General features: G+C 31.5%; 3 protein-coding genes across 6 annotated transcripts in view; 2 read left to right on the forward strand and 1 right to left on the reverse strand.

The window, feature by feature from the left end:
* Window positions 1,412-9,216, reverse strand: LOC109351914 (serine/threonine-protein kinase MHK-like). Of its 3 annotated transcripts, none has more exons than XM_019593633.1 (18): window positions 9,089-9,216; window positions 8,087-8,411; window positions 7,909-7,987; window positions 7,724-7,792; window positions 7,512-7,601; window positions 5,935-6,073; window positions 5,709-5,811; window positions 5,467-5,519; window positions 5,015-5,081; window positions 4,041-4,152; window positions 3,866-3,931; window positions 3,683-3,751; window positions 3,553-3,613; window positions 3,353-3,457; window positions 2,611-2,645; window positions 2,455-2,500; window positions 2,183-2,258; window positions 1,412-1,718 (listed from the first exon to the last, which is right to left on the reverse strand). In XM_019593633.1, exons 2-18 carry the CDS (start codon window positions 8,092-8,094, stop codon window positions 1,652-1,654), a joined length of 1,245 nt encoding a protein of 414 aa, XP_019449178.1. In that variant the 5' UTR covers window positions 8,095-8,411; window positions 9,089-9,216; the 3' UTR covers window positions 1,412-1,651. The 3 variants fall into 3 exon arrangements, with proteins under 3 accessions (XP_019449178.1, XP_019449162.1, XP_019449170.1); XM_019593617.1 differs by having other exon boundaries at window positions 1,412-1,723; window positions 9,089-9,215; XM_019593625.1 differs by lacking the exons at window positions 7,512-7,601; window positions 7,724-7,792; window positions 7,909-7,987; window positions 8,087-8,411; window positions 9,089-9,216 and adding exons at window positions 6,362-6,451; window positions 6,574-6,642; window positions 6,759-6,837; window positions 6,937-7,160 and having other exon boundaries at window positions 1,412-1,723.
* Window positions 14,614-17,043, forward strand: LOC109351932 (40S ribosomal protein S8). The gene is made up of 5 exons (XM_019593645.1): window positions 14,614-14,747; window positions 14,873-14,945; window positions 15,833-16,163; window positions 16,455-16,624; window positions 16,716-17,043. The coding sequence occupies exons 1-5, from the start codon at window positions 14,744-14,746 to the stop codon at window positions 16,792-16,794; spliced, it is 657 nt and encodes a 218-aa protein (XP_019449190.1). The 5' UTR covers window positions 14,614-14,743; the 3' UTR covers window positions 16,795-17,043.
* Window positions 20,585-23,375, forward strand: part of LOC109351939 (valine--tRNA ligase, mitochondrial 1) — a 9,412-nt gene continuing 6,621 nt past the window's right edge. Inside the window, exons 1-8 of one of the 2 annotated variants that reach the window (XM_019593668.1) lie at window positions 20,585-20,761; window positions 21,277-21,318; window positions 21,476-21,660; window positions 21,747-21,819; window positions 22,337-22,402; window positions 22,480-22,563; window positions 23,058-23,135; window positions 23,235-23,318. In XM_019593668.1, the coding sequence (XP_019449213.1) occupies window positions 20,687-20,761; window positions 21,277-21,318; window positions 21,476-21,660; window positions 21,747-21,819; window positions 22,337-22,402; window positions 22,480-22,563; window positions 23,058-23,135; window positions 23,235-23,318 (687 nt within the window). In that variant the 5' untranslated portion in view covers window positions 20,585-20,686. Of the gene's footprint in view, window positions 20,762-21,276; window positions 21,319-21,469; window positions 21,661-21,746; window positions 21,820-22,336; window positions 22,403-22,479; window positions 22,564-23,057; window positions 23,136-23,234; window positions 23,319-23,375 lie in introns of both variants that reach the window. The other variant, XM_019593658.1, reaches the window with a different exon arrangement.

The raw sequence follows: 23,375 nt of genomic DNA on the forward strand, positions 1-23,375 counted from the left end.
TGAAAACATTAAAATTTTACTATGTTGAGTAATTAGGCAGGTTTCTAGTAGAATGTGTGTATGCAAGCTAGCACCTGCAACACACATTAAGTGGAAAAATTCTTATAAAAATCAGGAGAACAATAAATCTAAACCTTACAATCATTTATGAATAGTTAGAATTAAAAGTTAGTTACTTGTTATATGATTATTTTTTTAATCTTGTCTAAAGCTGGAACCGAGTCGAACCAGAGTTCATTCAGCTCGATAAGGATCGGCTCATCTCGAAACTCAATTCGAGTTTGATACGAGTTACTTTTTTAGCTTGAGTTCGGCTTGGTTAAAGTTCATGAGTTGTTCGGTTAAATTCGAATGGTTCATTTGGACAACTCAAATAATTAATTAAATTTTGAAAAATACTGCAAACGGTTTTACATATATAAATATAATCTTGTTTATATATATAATAACAATAAATATAAAAAATAATGTATGCATCATAATAAACATAAAAATTAATTTATATATATTGAGTCGGCTCATGAACCTAATGAGTTAAACTATATGCAACTCAAGTTCGGTTCATTTATTTAATGAGCTCAATTTTCAGCTCATTTGGTTCATGAACCAAGTTTATGAAGCTAAATAATGAATCGAGTTTCGAACGAATACTGAGTTGGTTTAGTTCATTGCCAACCTTAATCTTGCCTAGGGCTTGAAACGAGCCGAACCGAATCGAATCAAAGCTCAGCTCGATAAGGATTGATTCAGCTCGAAACTCGACTCGAGTTCAATACGAGTTACATTATTAGCTCGAGTTCGGCTCGGTTAAAATTCGTGAATTGTTCAGTTTAATTCGAATGGTTCATTTGGACAACTCAAATAATTAATTAAAATTTGAAAATACTGCAAAAGGTTTTACATATTACAAATATAATCTTATTTATATATATAATAACAATAAATATAAAAAATAATGTATGGATCATAATAAATAAAAAATTAGTTTATATATATATCAAGTCAGCTTATGAACCTAACGAGTCGAACTATATCCAACTCAAGTTCGATTCGTTTATTTAACGAGCTTAATTTCCAGCTCATTTGGTTCATGGACCAAGTTTATCGAGCTAAATAACGAAATGAGTTTCAAACAAATATCGAGTTGGTTCGATTCATTATCAGCCCTAATCTTGCCCATTCAAATAAGAACTAATAATTCATATTAACTTATTTCATTTCTCAAGATAACAATTCTTCTCACTTGAGTCTATCATTTGGTTCATGTGATGGTGATTCAATAAAATACTGGCCTTATTGGGTCATCAAAATGGATACTTTAACATGAATTGTTGTAGATAAAGTGCACATCACTTCCTGATTTCATATTCCCTGTTTATCAATGTTGGAATTTCAGTATTACACAGTAAAGGAAATGAGTAAAGTATCCTTATAGAAGTTGCTCAATAATTACATTCTATAACATGAAACTATTCAAAATTTTAATCCTAAACAGAAGCTGTACAAAATATTATAACTTTGATGAAAATTATTATGTGCATTGTCAAGATTTGATCACACTTCATTTGTTCAAAGATGGAACACTCGAAATCACAGGCAGTGACGGCGTTGGAATGGCGAAGACAGAGCCAAAAATGGTGCAGTTAAGATGTTAGGCTGCAAAGGCTGAAAGGAAAACCCTGTTGATTGTTGTGGTACCCCAACTTGTGGATGTTGAACTGAACTGTCAAGAAGATAAGCCAAAAGACGAAAAATCACTATTACGTATTTAACCAAGAATGCGTTGGTCTAGTAGTGTAAGGCTCTACTAGATCCTCAGGACAACCAGAAGGGCAAGGGTTCGATTTCTGGGAGTGTCACTTATAGGGAGGGACAGTCATGCACCCCGAAAGGGATTAGTTCATTACCTAGAGGGTGAACGGTACCCTTTGTAGTACTAAAAAAACTACGATATTTACAAATTTGCAACAAGTGTGTATATAGGATAATGGGTTAGATAGAAATAAGTGTGTGCAAAAATCTTCTCTTCCAAAAAACATGGGGCAAATATATAATGGGATAGATATATGATATTGGAAATTTGGAACATGGAAAGTAATGTGTATATAAGTTGATGCAAACTATAACTAGCATTATCCATCTATATAGGATGAGGAAAAGCTTGGTATAAGCAAGAACTTACCCGAATGACAACGACAATGAAGTCTCTGCTGAGTTGTGAATTCCATTTTGATCAGGAGATAATAATCTCCAAAACACTAGAGGCACGAAAAACATAACTCATTATTATCGCGTAAAGAGAGTGAAAGTTGAAAAGAAAAGTCAAAATGTCAAGTCTTATCCTAGAAATGATAATGAAGCCCCATCAATCAGGGTCCTCAAATAATTCCACAATGTTAGATTTTTTGCACTTTTGATTGTATTTCAAATGGAAGGTAAGAAACTAGGAATCACCCGACTTGTCTGGATGGTCATTAATATCCGAGCCGAACAACGCATTCTGCATTATTATATACTGTATTACGTCGAAATTGCGGTAAACAAAACTCATATCAGATTTTCAAAACATAAAAATCACATGCTGCTGGATTTACAGCAGCATATACCAACCTTTCTCGTACTCTGAGATACATTTTGGCCCATAGCTGCAGAAAATGCCGTAATTAAATGGTCAGCCGTGTGTATTATTAAAAGCGTTGAGCAAAAGAATTTTTGAAATGTGAAGGCCAAAACAAACCAACCAAGTGAAGAAGGAGAAGAATATTGGAAAAAGCTCAAACATTTCAAAGAAAGAGGTCAACACCATTCAGAAAACAGAACATAGATTCACATAATGAAGTGCGACAAAAATTATCAACAAAATGTAACTGACGACAAGATTGAGCTGGCCGGGGGCAGGAGTTTCCAGGACTTGTTTAGAGGGGGGGGGGAGTCATGTACGAAAGTTAACCACCGTATTTTCCATAGTTGGATGTAACGAAAATAATAAATGAGAAGTGAAAATGAAACGAATAAAATTAACTGATTTCTCATGTTTAATAGAACTTAATTCTTCTTTCAATCGTTGTGAGCCTTTGGCATACCAAGAGGACACAACCCGAACCGAACTTTTAATAGCAACATAAGTTTGGAGAGGGATCAAGCAGCCAGCACAAATCTTAAGAAGAAAATCGGAATTTTTCTGTCATGCAAACAAGAAAATGCAACAAAAGGATGGGATTACTTCAATCACCGAAACAAACAATACCAAACACATTATTATTCTACTAAAAATGGGAGAGCAAAGCACAATCACTAATGCCAATGATCTAACTTTTACTTCAGTTAAATAAATACTTAAGATAGTATTTACCCAAGTTTGAACCACTGGGTTTTACAGCTAATGTCAGACCGAGAAAACAATCATCCGGATCAGGGCCGAAATCTTGCAGTTTCAGCTCAAGATTTGGCTTTGCCCCTGCAAGTTGTGCATGAGCAAAGAAATAAACAATAGAGCCAAAGTGATTAAAAGAAGGATATAATAAGACAGAAAGAAAATGGAAATGTTCTCACTCTTTCTACTCAGCTTCAGCTCAAGTGGGTCACGGAGAGGACGAGAAACACATGTAGATACCTGTCCCGGTACATATTAGTAAATTGAAGATATGAAGTGAAGTAGAACAGACTTCAGAGAAACCGTTACATGGAAAAAAGGATGTTGCAATGACTGATCTGCATCTGGCCTTCTCGATGAGTCCCATGATAAAAGTTGCTGCGGAATTTATAGTGCAGCAGATATTAAATGTCGGCACTACTAACAAGGTTAAATTGTAATAAATTTTAATATTTGATAGGTTGACGGACAATTCTACTGCCCAGAACGTACAGTGATCAAATCTATTGCTTCCAAGCTAGCATTTGGAATGATATCAGAAAGCTTCATGGGTTGAACCTGCCGAAGGATCAGAGCAAAAAAGATACAGGAAGTAGTTAAAAATGGAAGCATGACAACAAAATGAAGTAATATTACACAATTAGACCCCAATTACGTGAACACTCACAACTTCATGACCGACAAGGTCCAATAGCCGAAAGTTGTTCGCCCCTATGGTGAAAGGAGTTAAATCAGGCGTACCAAGAATGTGGTATATTTTGTACAATTGATCTATTTCACTGTCAATGAAAAAAAAAAGAAACTTTCTAAAATGTGATGGAAAGTGTAAATGTTTATTTTAAGTAATGTATATAAGATATGTCCACGAACAAAACTAAATAGTTCATGTTTTGAGTAAGTTTCCGGTTCAGATATAAATATCAACTACAACTTAATGAGGACGAAAGTCCCATATATATATATATATGATGTGATATGTAAAAGAAAAAGATTCCAATCGACTGATTCGGACTATTAGTAGCAATCTCCCGAATATCAATGTCTCACAGATTATAAAATCTAAGCAGAGAGGTGTCTGAGAGAAGCAAGAACAAAAGGGCATTGCTATTTTTATATAGAAAAAATCATAAGACCAAAGAAATGAAGAAAAAACAAATACATAAGTACAGAAATGCTTCCAAAACCCATAACGCATTGAATATTTGCTAAGATATTATGAAGCTATAAAAACAATCTTGCACATAAGTTATTTAGTTATCAGAAACCTATATCGTAAATGCTTCATTGTTATGCTCCAACATGGCAATCCTCATTCTTGATCTTGTTAGTTTAATTTTCCACATCATTTTCATAAAGAATTCATGAACAAGATTGTCCTCGGTGAAATAAAAACAGCAATCTCACCTTCGGTGGCAAAACTCTAGTGCTTTCCATTCATATTAAAATGCAAACACAATAGCAAAAAATTCTATGGTTGGTGGAAAAGCTTTATTAAATATGCAAAAGCACAAAAATATAAGACAGAAAATAACATGACTGCACTGTAACAAAAACAAATAACATGAGTGCAATAAGTTTTCATCATCACTTTAAACTTTTTAAAGCAAAACCAAAGACGTAAAATATTTGAGCTTAAGATACCTTTCACCAGGAAATATGGGACTCAAAGTAAAAAGCTCGGCTAATATAGCACCAACTGCCCACATGTCTGCAAAGAATGTCTAGAAGTTACTTACCACCTCAAGAAAAACAAGAATGATTTCTATCTCCGGGTGAGAGCATAAATGGCAAAAATAGTTTGTCCACAAATGCATAATGGCATGAAGTAACTCAAGTTAACCACAAACATTTGTATTTGGTTCAGTGTTATCAATGGCAGCCTGGCAGTCACCGTAACTGCCGTAAACATTTGTATCTGTATTTAGTGTTATCAATGGATACCCCGAAAATGGTTCTGCCTACCAAAACCAGATTGAGGCAAAAACTACAAATTGTAACTTCTGCCTCCAAAATCACTCTTGCTAGCTCCCTACAACTAACTCGGCACACTATCAAGACATCTATATAAGAAAGAAAGTATTGCTAATGCGTACCAACAGCTGGAGTATAACATGGGGACTGTAACAAAACTTCTGGAGCCCGATACCTGAATTCCCAAAACAAAAATGTGATAAAGTTGATGGTAATGACGAAAACAATAACTCCTTAAAGAACATATATTAACAAACAATCCGTAAAATATTATTATATCCGAAGTTGTCCATAGAGAAATTGAAGTACACGTGAAAACGGGCAGGCTAAAAAAGATGAGATAAAACTTGAAAGCATGACTCACCACCGTGTGGAAACATATTGAGTATACGGAGGCATCGATGATACTTCTCTAGCCAGTCCAAAATCAGCAATTTTGAGAACATCATTTGTCACCAGCAAATTCTCTGTATAGAAGAAAACATTTCGAATACATCACGATTCATATGACTCTTTAGACAGATTGAACTGGAAAGTATAAACAGAACAATATATAACCGAAATTTGCTAAATACAGTTGTATGCCTTACCAGGTTTTAAATCCCTATGAAAGAATCTTTTCTTGTGCATGTGACTAAGTCCTTGCAGTATTTGTTTCATTAAACACCGTATCTCTTCCTCGGAAAAGGGCTTTTGTCTCTCTTTTATTAATTGATAAAGATTACAATCCTGAAGACGTGAAATCTAGTGTCAAGCACTTGCTAGTAAAGCTAAAGCAAATACAAACCTCCATCCAAATATTCGATGGTTTTGGATGAATTACATCGGAGTTCATAGTTCTTTTATCGTTTGAAAGCATGGTTTGAACTCACAACCCCCAAGTGGCCAAGTCACAAGGCAAGCAACCTTACCGTTGCATCGAGGCTCACCCTCTTAGATATGCAAAAATCACTCAACACACTGAGGCATATCTTATGCATATAAATCATTAAAAAAGAACAATGAGAGCTTCTTTACCATGTATTCAAAAATGAAAAATATTTCATTATTCTCTTTAACAACCTCTTTCAACTTTATGATATTCGGGTGATTCATTTTACGCAGAATCTGCAAAAGGAATGCAACGCACATCAGCGGAGACATATTCATATTTAAACACAATCTTTCTTACAGTTCTAGGAATGCATGAAAATAATCTTATAGCTACAAAACTCTAATGTAGAACATACCTTAACTTCTCTTAAATTTGTGTATTCTTCCCAGAAAAAAAACTTTCTTTTCAATCTTTTCACAGCAACCTAACAGAAGAAAAAAACGATGCTTTCAAGTTATACCGCAATGAAATACAATCTATACAAAGATCAGTAAAAGAACATAAGCAGATGAAAATACTGAAGTTGATAGAATTGCTTACAATCTCATAAGTTCTCATATCACGGGCTTTATATACATGACCGCAAGAACCATCTCCAAGCTCTCTCAAAATTTTATACCTTAGAAGAAGAAAAACAACGAAAATAAATAAACTAATCTTCTGACATGATCGAGACCCCGGAAAATGTACACACATCAAGAGACGATAAGAAACTAACCTCTCCATTATTAGAATTACAACTCTATAACCAACAAGATTTCCAAGAGACGGGTACAGGACTCCATGAAGAGATGTCTAACTGTCAAAAGACTCTAACATATTGTTGCTACTTAGTTTTCGAAGGTGAGTTAGTGTTAAAATGTAGCATGAAACATTTAATGTCATTAATAATCCACTTTTCGTTGTAGAAGTCATCTGCAAACAGCAAGCAATCTGTCAACATGGTATCTCTTCCTCGGAAAAGGGCTTTTGTCTCTCTTTTATTAATTGATAAAGATTACAATCCTGAAGACGTGAAATCTAGTGTCAAGCACTTGCTAGTAAAGCTAAAGCAAATACAAACCTCCATCCAAATATTCGATGGTTTTGGATGAATTACATCGGAGTTCATAGTTCTTTTATCGTTTGAAAGCATGGTTTGAACTCACAACCCCCAAGTGGCCAAGTCACAAGGCAAGCAACCTTACCGTTGCATCGAGGCTCACCCTCTTAGATATGCAAAAATCACTCAACACACTGAGGCATATCTTATGCATATAAATCATTAAAAAAGAACAATGAGAGCTTCTTTACCATGTATTCAAAAATGAAAAATATTTCATTATTCTCTTTAACAACCTCTTTCAACTTTATGATATTCGGGTGATTCATTTTACGCAGAATCTGCAAAAGGAATGCAACGCACATCAGCGGAGACATATTCATATTTAAACACAATCTTTCTTACAGTTCTAGGAATGCATGAAAATAATCTTATAGCTACAAAACTCTAATGTAGAACATACCTTAACTTCTCTTAAATTTGTGTATTCTTCCCAGAAAAAAAACTTTCTTTTCAATCTTTTCACAGCAACCTAACAGAAGAAAAAAACGATGCTTTCAAGTTATACCGCAATGAAATACAATCTATACAAAGATCAGTAAAAGAACATAAGCAGATGAAAATACTGAAGTTGATAGAATTGCTTACAATCTCATAAGTTCTCATATCACGGGCTTTATATACATGACCGCAAGAACCATCTCCAAGCTCTCTCAAAATTTTATACCTTAGAAGAAGAAAAACAACGAAAATAAATAAACTAATCTTCTGACATGATCGAGACCCCGGAAAATGTACACACATCAAGAGACGATAAGAAACTAACCTCTCCATTATTAGAATTACAACTCTATAACCAACAAGATTTCCAAGAGACGGGTACAGGACTCCATGAAGAGATGTCTAACTGTCAAAAGACTCTAACATATTGTTGCTACTTAGTTTTCGAAGGTGAGTTAGTGTTAAAATGTAGCATGAAACATTTAATGTCATTAATAATCCACTTTTCGTTGTAGAAGTCATCTGCAAACAGCAAGCAATCTGTCAACATGTTGCGATCCTCAAAACCCCGGTCGGCTAGACATGTTCCAGCCAATTTTTATTACATTGACTTCAATTCAAGACTATATATTGGAAAAAATGACAACAATCTGCAACATAAAATAAAAGATGTTACTTATCAAAATTAGCCTCCTTGAACATCAAGTGTATATATATATATATGTACCTAGAAAGTTCAAAACTAGGACAATATGAATATAGTATGATATTATTTCGTTGTATACAAAACTTAACTATAATTATATTACTTCATAATTTTCCTATCCAATCAATAGAACACTGATCAGAAAACAATTCTTCTGATAAAAACTATGATCCTAACAACCAGATCAGAACAAGCAAAACAAAAAGGAAAAAAGCGGCCGAGTGCACCAAACTCCTGATTAGGCGGGTCTGGAAAGGGTAGATGTATATAACTGAGCATTCCAACCTATACCACTTTGCCAAATCTACCCAATAAAATAAAAATTCATAGGCCAACTTGAAGTGACAAAATTAACATGTAAATCAGATCAAAGAATTAATGTCAGAGAATGCAGCAAAAATTACAATAAAAGTTAAAACACAAATATAAACATAAAAATCTCTACTTTCAATATATAATATAAACAAAACATCACGCTCAATCCAACCAAACAAAACATATTGATAAAAAACATTAAAAAAAACATTCTAAACCAGTGACCAAAACAAAGGTTATGTTTTTTTTTCATTCCTCATTGTTGTTAGAAAAAGTGAAGAATGCATTTGATTAGAGTTTCCTTACAAGGTTGGAATGAATAATTGAGAGTAGCAGAAAAATGGGAATGAAGGTTGTATGAAAAGAAAGCTCAAAAAATGGTGTTGTTAGAGAGAGAGAATACGGATAGAAGAAGCCATGACAGGGAGAAAGAGTTTCATAGAAACAAAACCAAAAGGAGAAGTAACCAAACAAATTAAATATTCATACTTTTTATTCAGTATTTATATATATGTTATTAAACAATTTGTTGGGGTATAAGGCGATGTTACGGAAAAACAAAAGGTCAAATATTTGATTCTTGAAATCGAAAAAAGTAGTTGAAAAGGGTAATCACATATGTCGATGGTAGGGATGGCAATAGGCGCGCATAGTGCTTCTGTGTTCCTAAACCTACAACATCTGCGAGTACTAAGTATTTGTGAGTATCCAACGAGTTTTTATAAATTTAATTATATATTTATATATTTTATAAGAATAAATATACAAAAATAATTATTACAAGAATAAGTTGATATTTATATGATAAGTTTATGATCATAGTCAAATAGATATATTATGAAATAATAATAATAAAGTATATTATATATGATCTTAAAATAATAATAAATAAATAAAACTATAATATATAAAAAATTAATTAAATAGTGAATTTATAAATTTGTGGATATCCATGAGATGAGTATTATAAAACTTATTCTCATCCATAAGTTATTATTGCGTGTACCTGTTACGAGTATTTGTACGGTTTGGGTTCTTTGTCATCCCAACTCGAAATAGATTATTTTCTTAAAAAGTGAGAGATATCATTGCTAGTACCAACAAATATTCGAGAATAAAATATTTCTTGATATAAGGAGCTAAGTTATATCCTCCGGCTACTAAAATCATAACATGTGTCATATTTAATTATTTTCTATAAAATATTTTTAAACCTAAACAAAATAGTATACATATCATGATTTTACTAATTGAAATATAATTTACCTCCTAATATGAGTCGACATTTTATTCTCAGAATATTCCTCTTGACCATGTTTTTAAATGTAGTATCCTCATGTAAATCACTCACCATACAAATATAGTATGACAATTATATCATACATAAAATTAAATTGGTTAAAGTATATTATTATATTAGGGAAATTTGATTTATGCATAAAAAATTATATTTTTTAAAAATATCATAGTCAGGATTCAAACATGTAACTTAATTGTTATTGGTAGTATTTTAACATATGGGTGCAACCATTGGATGCAGATTATAAACATTGTCTTGAAATGTTTTGTGATTAACAATATATTCTTGAATTTGATATGGTTTAATGTAATTTGATGTAACCTGGATATGATCGATATAGTAGTATTGTAGCCCTGTGTAGTTGCATCATTATCACATTATAATTGCACATTGATGCATTTACAATGGTAACGACAATATTACAGTCATATCAAATGATGTATAATTGACGAGATATTAATAATATTGCTTCTAATAATGTACATGGTTTAGTAATATTGCTTCTAATAATTGACATGGTAGTAATAATGAGAAAAGATGTATACGTTGATAGTGTAAGAGTTTTTTATATTATTACTACATCATCTACCATTCATTTTTAATTTTAATTATCATTGACTTTTCAAAAAAGTAATAATCTAAATAAATAATAAATGATACATTATCTATATATGAATCTTTACATTAATGATGTATTGATAATATTCTTCAAATGTTCACTTTATTCCAACTATTCTTTTTCTCCTCAAATTGTTTAAGTAAGCAAACAATTTTTATTTATTTATTGCGCACATAACTTTAAAAATAATCCTAGAAAAGGGATTAAAGCAATAACTTCAAAATGGTTTTATAAAAAACGGGATAAAGTATATTAAAATGGTAGAATAAGGAAATCGCTTAGGTGCTTCGATGAAAATAAAAAATTCAGATTATAATAGATTTATAAATATCCCATCATTTGTCATTCCTTTATATTAGAAAAAATTAATAGTGTAGTTTGATTAAATTATCACATGTCTAATCTAACTTTTTTGGAAATTATAAGATTAGTGTAATTTTAATAGAAATTGTGTTTGTTATTCACGATTTTAAGGGAAGTCGTGGATTAGGAATACGAGTTATTGGAGAAATCGTGTCTCACATACATGAGTTTCACTTTATTTGTTAAAGTCGTGTTCGGTAAATATGATTTTTAAAAATCATGTTCATTAAACACGATTTCTATTGTAAATTAATAACAAAATTACTCTATATGATTGTTGAACCATGTACCTATAGCTCACCATGTAAAACAATAACCATCAAACTAGATAGTAAATTTGTTATTAATTTAGAATAGAAATCGTGTTTAAAAAACATGACTTTTAATCATTTAAATTGTGGATAGCATACACGATCTCCATTAAAGTTACGTTAATCATATAATTTCCAAAAAAAGTTACACTAGACGTGTGATAATGTAATCAAACAACATTATCTACGTAAATTTCTCATTTATATTATTTTTATTTATAAGTAAATGATGTGTGAAAATAAATAGTGAATATAAATAAATTCTAATACAAACTTATAACTTCACAATTTAAAGAAATAAAAAAATTTAAGCTTATATTTTTATAAATAACCTAGTTGGGATATCTTATAAATTAAAGTTATTTAGTTGCTTTCCACTTGTATTATTATTACATTTACACATAAAATGTTAGTATTTAGAGTTTAATAGATAAATGATAAAATTTGAGAATCAAGGAAGGGTTGATACAGTTTTTAAAATTAGAAACTTATATATAAAACAATTAAGAAAACCAATAAGACTAATTGGTGGATAATTCCATTATTTAAATATAATTTTATATGTTTTATAGAGTTCATATAATAGAATTTGACTGTCTTAAGCTATGCCTACTTTATAATTTATCCACCTAAAATTTATTTATATTTGGTTGTCGATTGAAGAATGTTGTTGAAACCATCAAAATAATGTTTAAAAAATAATTAGATCGTGTAATTTTCCCAAAAAATTAAATCAAACAAACTTATATCAAATAATAAATAGTAAAAAAAAAAGATGGGGTAAACTTATGTATAAAATAACTTTGTTTAATCATTTATTTTAACAATAATATATTGGTCTAGCGATGTAAGGTCATACTAAATAATTGTATCATTATGGTTGATAGTTCAATTATTGGGAGCGATACTTGTTATGAGTCACGAATTCCAAATTGAATTAATTTATTACCCGAAAATGTGAACAATAAAAAATTATTTATTTTACTTTAAAATGGAAATTAGTTAGTTGTGGTGTGATGAGGATCGTGGTCCCCACATCAATATTATTTCGTAAGTTGTTAACGATTCTACCCTTAACTTTAACAATGAAAAGACGAACCAGCCCTCATTGAGCAGGGCGAAAAGACAATTTACCCTTTCCAGCTGGATAAGGATAAGGATAACAAGAAAGTGTTTAAAGTCATTTAAACTATTGGATCCAATAATATCCTCTTCATGCTGTAGATTCGTTATCAATAGACGTTGGTTCAAGTGGTATATGTTTAATTTCTTTTTAAGGTATCGGGTTCAAGTCTTGTAGATGGAAAAAATATCTGCTAGGAGAGTTAGCCCCACGTACCTGTGAATGTTCTCGGCTCAGATAGGATTGCCTCTAGTGCAAAGATACTTGTGGGAAACAAAAAAAAGACCATAGATCCATTTCTTTATCTATTCATTAAAGTGTGGTAAATATTATTACTTTAAGAAAAAATTACTCATCTTAGACATACATTCTATAATAATCTACTATTTATGTGATTTGAATTAGTGAGTAAATCTAAATCATTATAATTTCGTAAAATAAATGAATATATGAAGTAAGTTTTTTTAATGTGCTATCATTGTATTTTCTTATTTATTAATAACTTGTCCTAAAAAATCAATGATGAATCGACTTAGTCTTAAAATAATAAAAAATTGAAAAATTAAAATTAGAGCCATTTTAAAGATTGAATTGGTGATCATTTGATTTTTTGAGGGATAGAATTATCATTTTGCACAAAGGAGTTCAAGGGGGAAATAAAAAGGATAAAATTAGAGTGTCAACTTATCCTTGTTCTCAACTTCATATTGTCATTGCATAGATTTTAAATAGATTTATTTGGTGATTGTTTTACAAGAACTTGATAATCAAGGCATATTTGGATAAATATTTTACGCATATAAATTTTGAAAAGAGTATGTTAATGTGAGTTCTAAAAATATTGTTTAAATAGTACAAAAGAGAGAAGTTGACACTGAAAAAGCTAAATTAAACATTTCTCAATGTATTAAAATATATTTTTCCAAGATAAAATTTACACATACTCTTCATTAAACAATGCTCTCTACGTTGAAGCCTCCACAATGGAGAGAGATAATAATATGTGGATAACTCATGAATTTATAAATTATTTAAAAGATTTCAAATAACTTATACATTAGGGCATGAATTTCTATAAGCATTTATGTTATTTTAGACACTCAGAAAAATTATAATAACAATCATAAAATATAATTAAAGAATACACAACATGTCTTTCTATGATTGTATTATTGATGGGTACTCACAAGTCTGAATATATATATTGTCATTCTTAACTGTAACATGTCTTTCTATGATGCTATCTAGAAAACATATACAACAACAACCAAATTTTTTATCCTATCATGTGAGATTGACTAAGTGGTTGGTACGACTCTAAATTGTTTTATCATAAATCATGTTATGAATAATACATTAATCTCTAAGTCTTTTTCAATCATTTTACATATACATTTTTGGTATCATTCTTCCTTTATAAATTGGTCTTTAATCTAATCCCCCAATAAGAATTTCTATAGGTCTACTTCATATATGTTCGGAGAATTTAATTACACTGTACTATCACTAAAGATTCTTATGCACTATCAACCAAATCATGAAGACATGTGATTTTACCTTATAATACATTTTAGACACTCATGAGACATGTAATGTACTCATTTCAACCAAGTTATTCGGTTTAAGTATTCAAACATCCTATTTTCATCAAATTAACCAACTTGACAAGTATAAGCACACCACATGCAAAGACACAACCAAATGTAAGGAAGAAGAGCATATCTTCAGCTCCACAAAGTCGGACACTCTATACATCATTATGATTGATTAAGAAAAATATTCAAGTTAAAAGTTTAATAATTAAGAATTTTCTCACGAATCATATCAAGTGGCTCACTTTGTTGAACAGAAGAGTCCCACCAACTATTTTCAAGTACCAAATCACATGTACACATATTTGTGTCACTCTATATGCTATGATGTATGATTGACCAGAAAAATATTTAATAACTACAATTTTAACTTAAACAAGTTTTTTAACCGATCAGAATTGATGATACACGGAGTGATACAAAAAGTATGACAACAAATGTGATTTCGAATAAAGGTCCGGTAACAATAAGTATTGGGCTGGATTATATAGTTAAGGTTATGTAGAAATTTTATTTTCTTCATTTGGGCCTAAGTATCCGAATAGAAGCACCAATTAGGGTTTCATAAGTGCGAATATATAACGCAAAATATTAGGGTTTCGAATTTGAACCCATAGTGAGAGTGTGTTGCTTCACCTCAATACTCGATCAAGATGGGTATAATTCATTATCTCATTTTTCATTGTTCTTCGATCTGCAATTGTTTCCATCGTTAATTACAATCATTATTAGTGTATGCAATGTAATTTTATGTAATGGAGTGTTATATGATTGATTATCAGGTATTTCCAGGGATTCTATGCACAAGAGGCGTGCCACTGGTGGCAAGAAGAAGGCATGGAGGAAGAAGAGAAAGTATTAACTCTTTAATCTTTATATATATATATATATTATAGCTGGAATTTTTGCATGGTTGTGAATTAGATAGGTTTAAATTAAAATGGAAATGGTATCTTATTATTATTTTGATTGAGTAGGTTTTTGATGGATAGGGGTGGTGTAATTTGTGTCGCGAATATTTGAGCCAATTATTTGTTAAGGGTCTGTTTGTAAGTTAAATTTTGGAGGAATGGAATGGAAAGCTTTGAAGTCATCTCAAAAGTGTATTTTATGATTCCGGATCCTTCCATTTCGCATCCGTCCTCTCCAAAACTCAACTTACAAAGAGACTATAGGAGAGTTTTATTGAGTGATTGTTGTATTTATGGGTTATTATCGGCTTTTGAATTGGGATTTCATATTTGCTACAGCGTCTAATAGGTCTATGTAAGCATGGACTTTCACTTTTCGGGTTGCATTAGTTTAATTTTTTGGTGGTTTTTGTGGATTTCTAAGAGTGAGCACTAGAACTTCTTTTTATTACACTGCCCTCATTTTTTGTTGCATGGAAATGTATGTTACTATGCAATTGTACCATTTTTTGAAATTTTATGTTGCATAGTTCCAATGCCTTTCTTCTAAAATGGATTATATATATATTGTGTATCTTTTTTTTATTAGATTCAAAGTTACATTAGGAAAGAGAGAGGAGAAGAACAACTAGTGCGTTAAGGGTTCAAAGTGACCACAGACCCAAAGGGTCAATGATGGCAAATCATTTCAATGAATTATAGAGTTAATTTGTGTATGTCTATTTTGATGGCTTTTTTTGTTTGACAATGTTGCTTATTACTATTTACTATGATGAAATTCTATGTTGATAATTGTTATTGAAGCTAAAATGTTTTTGTGGTTTCTTATAGGTATGAGCTCGGTCGCCAGCCAGCTAACACTAAGCTTTCGAGCAACAAGACAGTTAGGAGGATCCGTGTTAGAGGTGGCAATGTGAAATGGAGGGCACTGAGGTTGGATACTGGAAATTTCTCATGGGGTAGTGAGGCTGTAACTCGCAAGACTCGTTTGCTAGATGTGGTTTACAATGCCTCAAACAATGAGCTTGTGCGAACTCAGACCCTTGTCAAGGGTGCTATTGTACAAGTTGATGCTGCTCCGTTCAAGCAGTGGTACCTTCAGCACTATGGTGTCGAAGTTGGCAGGAAGAAGAAAGTAGCCGCTAAGAAGGACACCACAGAGGTTATACTTTTTGAATATTTATTCACATCATTATTTTTTATGTACTCTGTCTTTTTTGTTGTAATATTATTGTCGTTCAACCCATTATTTTTCCTCATAGTTTTGATTGCCTAAAATGTATTTTTCGCTAGTTATTGTTTCTATAATATCATATAAAAACTAAACATATGAATTATGGTACATGGATGGTACACACTAATTTGTTATACAATTTATGAATCTAATGAAGTGGACCCCATTCTCCTGTATATCTGACATCTATTATTTTATCCTGTAATCGCTAAAATGCAGGAGAGTGAAGCCACTGCAGAAGAAGCCAAGAAAAGTAATCATCTGCAGCGCAAAATTGAGAAGCGCCAGAAAGATCGTACTCTTGATGCTCACATTGAAGAGCAGTTTGGTGGTGGGAGATTGCTAGCTTCCATCTCATCTCGACCCGGTCAATGTGGCAGAGCTGATGGGTAAGTGCTTAAATTGTAATTGTGTCAATCTATTTGAAGTTGACCGTTTTCATATTCGTTCTTATTGTTTTGTTTTTCCTGAATCATGCAGCTACATTCTGGAAGGTAAGGAGCTGGAATTTTATTTGAAGAAACTTCAGAAGAAGAAGGGAAAAGGTGCTGCTGCTTGAATGTAGTGGTTTCCGAAAACAAAATATGGTTTTAGTTATCTTCCTTTGGATTCAAGGTGATATCTCACACTACAGTTGTTACTGTTTGTTTTGGCCACCTTCATGATGATGCCATAGGACATCTTTAGTATGAACATTCATGTTAGTCTTATGCCAATTGTCATCTTGATTTTGTCTTGAACTGTTTTGTTAATGACTATTTACTATTTTCATAAGCATAAATGAATACATTTTGCTATTGTTATTGCTGATTAACTTGAGAAGTTTAATGCTATGACATATTAAATAGATTAGATATTTGTATTCGTATAACTGGTTATTTTTAAGAAAATACACTTCTACATTTTTATAGAGAAAAAAGTTATTCAATTTCTTTTTAAAATTTAGACATTTTTATAGATTTTAAGAGAGTATAGTTAAAATATAGCTTATATGTAAGTCAAATCATCCGTGCATCAGGAAGAAAACCAGAGCATTCAATATCTGATGATTAAAAAATTATTCTTTTGAAGTTTGAAATTTTGTTTTTATGAGATAGTTTTCTTTGGGAGTAAACTATATACTGTGAATAAATCTTGACCTAGATAATGCATATATTATTACATTTTTCTTCATGGTGAAAAATGTATCCATTATGAGTTTTGAGAAATACTGAACTTAGATTTTTACTTGGGTCCCACATATTATTTTATAATTTATTATAATTTTCTATGAAATAAGAAAACATTTACTTTTTTGTTGTAATGACAATTCTTATTCTTATTTGAGTCTTACAACATCTACTTTTTTTCCACAACATATAGCTCTTTTCCCTCACTTTTCTTTGGTTAAGAACAACCAAGAGTTATTCTTATTTAAAAACAAAAGTCAAGAAATAAGAATTAAAGTAGAGAATAGAAGAAAAAATTTCTTATTCCGTTAATAATAATCTTAAAAACAATTGTGGTTGCTCATAGTAGTTATTGGGCTCTTGAGATTGGAGTTTCATTCTCCAATTTCTGCTAGCCTTCTTTTTTGAAGGTCTAACAGTGTTTGGAGCTTGAAATAGACCAAAATGCAGTGGTGGATCTAGGATTTGGGATAAGGTGCAAGTTGCATTGAGTACTCCAAAATATATCAAAAAGTGGTATGAGTATAATCTTACATAACTAGGGCACCAAAAGTGTCAACTATAATGATTATGCATAAAAAATTGCAGGGTGTACATTGACTTTTTTATGCAATTAATGAAGTATTTTTAGACTAATCTTACTATGCCCAAAATGATATACAAATTTTAATAATTTACATTACATACGAATCAAACATTCACCTTTTTCAAATGAAAACTTCGAGAGGAAAAAAAAAGACACATGCGAATGAATTTATGAGGGATAATAGTTTCTTCTAGAGGATTGGTCACACTCATTCTGTCCAAAAATGGAGAATTTTTGTTCTCAAGTTCAACCATTTGAGAATGAACTAGTGTTTTTTTTAGTTTCTCACTATCAATTACTTGAGCATACATTTGTGCTAATGATTCAGCATAAGTGTTGTTGTTGTTGTTATTGCCATTGATGTAAGGATTGAGAAGATTTGATTGGAGTGAGTGGAAACTGGGTTTTGAAGAAGAAGGTGAGTTTCAAGATCAAGGGTCATTCAGAACCAAAATAATAGGAGCCTATTTAATTATTTATACTTTATAGTTAGTTGAAGCAACGTGACTATGATTTATAAATCATAAATTTATATAGAATTTAATATCTATTACAAGCATTTCATCAATAATGTTTGATATAAATAATTATTATGGTTATTCCATCTAATGTTAGGTTAGAGATCAACGATCAGACATATAAGATCCACTATGTATATTTATCAATCAAGTCTAGATAGATAAGGTCGCCCGATCTTTACATTTGTTGATCATGCCTAGACAATCAGCATTACTAAAAGAAAGGATTGTGGCAATAGGATGAGGCATACCCGTACTCACTATGTCGAAAAACTTTTCTTAAGCCAAAAACAATATTACATTATCTCGATGTCAATAAGTTCATATTGCCCACATGACAAACGTATTTCACAACACTTTCAGTCTGAGGCTACTGAAATGATAAGACTATGTCTACACAATAATGACACCTTCCTCTACATTTATAAATATTTTTTTTTCATTTATAAAAGTAGTAGCCATGTTGAGCAATTTTATGTTTTTAAATAGTAATATAAAATAAGGAGTAAATTGCAGAAAATAGGTTGAGGTAACCCATTTAGAATTGGGCCCCACTCCAATTATAAATTTCAGCCATGTGAGGTTTGTAAAAGCCCAAAAATAACCATGGATAGTTATTATTGTTGAGAAAAGCTATAATTTAGAAAATAACTTTTAATTAAAATTAATTAACTAACCTCTCCTCGTATTGTTTTATTTAAAACAAGAATCTGAAGTTTGTATTTTTATTAAATGTTTAAACCTATGGTATTTTATATTTTGTTATATTAGAAACGCTAGCTTTAATCGAGTAGAACCATTTCAAATGGTAATAATAAATTTTAGAATAAATTACATTAATCACCTTTCTAAGTTTTACACCAAAGAAAAAACCTGATTTTTATAAATACATTACACTACATTCACCATTTCTGTATGAGAAATAAATGATATATTTTAAACAAAAAATGATAAGTGTAATTAAGTTAAACAAAATATGATATATTGCAGAGACATGTACAAATAGTATATGAGTTGGTACATTTTCATTACAATATGTATCAATAATTATAAGAATATATTGTTTAAATCACTCTTATATTATGTTGTAAGAAACAAAAAAATAATGAGAATGTATTGATTCGTATTGTACTTATTTCTACAGTATACTATATTTTGTTTAGCTTAATTATTCTTATCACAATTTTTTGTTTAAAAAATCACACTTATTTCTCATAGAGGTGTAATTAGTGTATCATATGTATAAAAATTATGAATTTTTTTGTATGTAGAAAAAATAGAGGGTAATTTATATAATTTTATTAAAACTTAGAGGATGTAAATGTAATTTACTCTATGTTCTATTCATTGAACCGAACCTAGTCATACCGGTTTTGGTGCGTCCAAACTAAGTTTAATAACTTCTTTATATTTTGTTTCAATTTTTAATAAATTAAAATGATAGTAAATAATAACCGTGATTCTTAACGGTGTAATAACATTTACGTCATAAGAATCTGAAAATTTATATACAATCAGCGTATCATCTACTATTAGGGTCTAACTTTTTATACACAATCGTCACATGATCTACCATTTTTTGGAGAGTCAATAATAATTAAATATAAATAATAAATAATACAATGATAATACATAAAACTCATACAATATTGATGCATGTATTTCTCCCTCGTAATACAATCATTCTTGATTTTAACCATGAGTAATACTATATACTCCTATACACAAAAAAAATAACATATATCACTTTAGGATGAGCCTATCATTTTCTTTTAGCAATAAATATATAAAGATTATGTTTTTATTCTGTAATGAATTGATGAGATACCAAAATGAAATATCAAGTACATGGGGTATTGAGTTTGAGCACATTTACCCTAAGACAAGTTAAAAAGGTAAGATCAAATTAAAACTCATTTTGTGGCATTCAAATATTATTATTATTGGTAGTATAAAGATTTATACACATACACTTTATCAATTATAATTAGAAATGGCAGATGATGCAATCACAGTGTAAAAGATCGGGTTGCATATATCTTTTACTCTTTATTACTATTGAAATTGATAATATACATTTGTGTGTGTAACTGTGACCTAATTAAGTACTATTCCTACTACTCTCAATTGCAGCAGCTACACTTTCACGCCGCCGCCACCACCAGCGCCGCCGCCACCATGGATTCGTCGTCAACCAACCCTAACCAACAACCTGAACTAGACCCTGAGAAGAAGAGGAAGAAGGAAGAGAAGGTATTTACAATTCTCTATCCCTTAACCGTTTTTGTTGTTATTTTTGTTCTAATATTCATTTGAAGTGTAATGGTAAGATTGTTTGGTTTATGATGTGTAAGACATTAATGAGTTCAAATCCCGAAAGCCTCAGTGAATTGGGTCGCCCTTTATTTTAATGAAGGGTTTAAATACAGTTTGATGTGGCTTGATGTTTCTGATAATTGTGGTCATATGTGGCAATAATTGTGTTTTCGCGATATGGTTTCGGCGACTTCCGTGATCTTAACATATCGGTGTCTGTAGGGGTTGCAGATTCTAGATTTATAACATTGATTGTACTATTTCCATCCATTGTGATATACAAATGCTTCTAGTAATGTATAATGTTTTCGGGGTGTGTTAGGTGAGGGTGATTATTGTGAAGTGTTTGTGATTCCTTGCTTAGTAGTTTTATAGTGTATTTGATTGGAATGCTATAGAATGGTTGATTTTTATATTATCTTAAGTGACAATTTGATTGCTTTTGTGGGCAGGCAAGAGAGAAGCAACTGAAGAAAGAGAAGTTTCTTCTTAAGGTAGTCAACACTTCCCGATTCCCCTGATGGGCATATCGAACGTGTCATTTTGCTTAATCTTTTAAATTATGACATAGATTTTTGTTTTTTCGCCTGATTGATAATTTGATCTTGTTCGAAATTCTCACATTTTCCTCTTTTTTGGTGTCAGCAACAACAACAACAACAATTGCAGCAATCATCATCCAATGCCTCTAAAAAAACTGAAAAGAAAACTGTGAGGCGTGGTGCTGAGGATGAGAATCCCGAAGATTATGTTGATCCTGAGACCCCATCAGGTGATAAGAAACGTGTCTCGCGTCAAATGGCAAAACAGTACAGTCCTGCTGCCGTGGAGAAATCGTGCGTGTTAATCCTGACATCCCTTTGCCTTTACACTTAAATTATATGTAATACAATGCTTATCTTTTGTTTTGATTCAATTTTAGGTGGTATGAGTGGTGGGAGAAATCTAGGTATTTCGAGGCAGACTCTAGCAGCTCCAAACCACCTTTTACTATTGTGAGTGCCTTGTTGAATTTATATATATGAAGTTATCTGCTTTTTCTCAATATTTCTACATGAGAGTAACAAACAACCTTGTGTTTTTACACATGCGATTTGGTGTAATTGGAGATTTGCATGTGCAAACAACTTCACATGTGAGATTTATGGGATGTGATGTATCCTTACACTGTATAGTGAAAGTGATCATTCACAATTTTTGAGACTCGTGTAATGAAAATGCAGTGGCCCATTCTTTCAAGAGCTTTGTGTTGTAGTTTAACTTTATCAAAATCCAGTAGTTTTATACTGGGTGTTTAATAGTATCAGATGAAATTCATAAATAGATTCTGAAGTTTTGCGCTGTTGATCTATGGGTAACTTGTCATGCTTTAAATCATGCTATATGCTTTCTGCACTTTTAAGCTGTGCGCAAAGTGGCTGCACAAATTCAGATGATATAAAAGAGTTTTTTCTTGCCTCCCCAATTAGTTTTAATTCCTATTATGAATCTGATTGTGCTATATTTTTATAGGTTTTGCCTCCACCAAATGTGACTGGTGCTCTCCACATAGGTCATGCTCTAACGGCTGCAATAGAGGTATCTTTATGCCCTATATTTACTGTCCACTTTCACTGCTTAAAATTGTTAGTCTCAATGTGATTTATTGCTTGCAGGACACAATGATTCGTTGGCGAAGAATGCAAGGCTACAATGCTTTGTGGGTCCCTGGGATGGACCATGCTGGGATCGCCACACAGGTTCTATTTCTAAACTCAGAAAATTTCATGTCGTTCTTAGCTCTCTATTAATTTATCATCTGTTGTTCACTTTCCTGTGCACATTTAGTTTTGAGCTATTGTTGTCATGATATGTGAACTAATTTAGTTTTTGTTCACTGGTGGGGTATCTTGTAAAACATTAGCTTCCAAGACACAATTACATCTTTTATCTTTTCCATTTTGACATGCATCTTTGTATCCAAAATTTGTGGTTAGAAACAAAATAGATATTTTCTTTCTCGATGTAGTTAAGGGGGCAAGAGCAGCATTTAGATAGCTGTTTTTCGCTGCAATTTGTGTGTTAGTTGTGTCATTAGCTTTAAAAGGTAGTGATGCTCTACCCCAATTTTTAGTTATTTTTCATGTTCTATGGGTTACTCTACAATAATATATATCTTAGTTATCTGCTTTCAGCATATATTTATTTGTGAAATGATGTTGAATTATATTTTGTTATGATTATTATGCAACAGGTAGTTGTGGAGAAAAAGATAATGCGTGAAAAACAACTAACTAGGCATGATCTAGGCCGTGAGAAATTTATCTCCGAGGTATATTATGCAAAACACTCTTCAAGGCATGGCTCTTAATAATTTGACATATATTATTTGTTTGTTTTGACATACTTTATTGAATATTGGCAAAAATAGGTTTGGGAGTGGAAAAACAAGTATGGGGGAACAATATTACAACAATTGCGGCGATTGGGAGCCTCTCTGGATTGGTCTCGTGAGGTAAGTATTTAAAATGTTTAGTGTTAGGTCCACTGTTAGATGTCTCACCTTTTTTTT

The sequence above is a fragment of the Lupinus angustifolius genome, chromosome LG01, assembly GCF_001865875.1.
Source record: "Lupinus angustifolius cultivar Tanjil chromosome LG01, LupAngTanjil_v1.0, whole genome shotgun sequence".
NCBI lineage: Eukaryota > Viridiplantae > Streptophyta > Magnoliopsida > Fabales > Fabaceae > Lupinus > Lupinus angustifolius.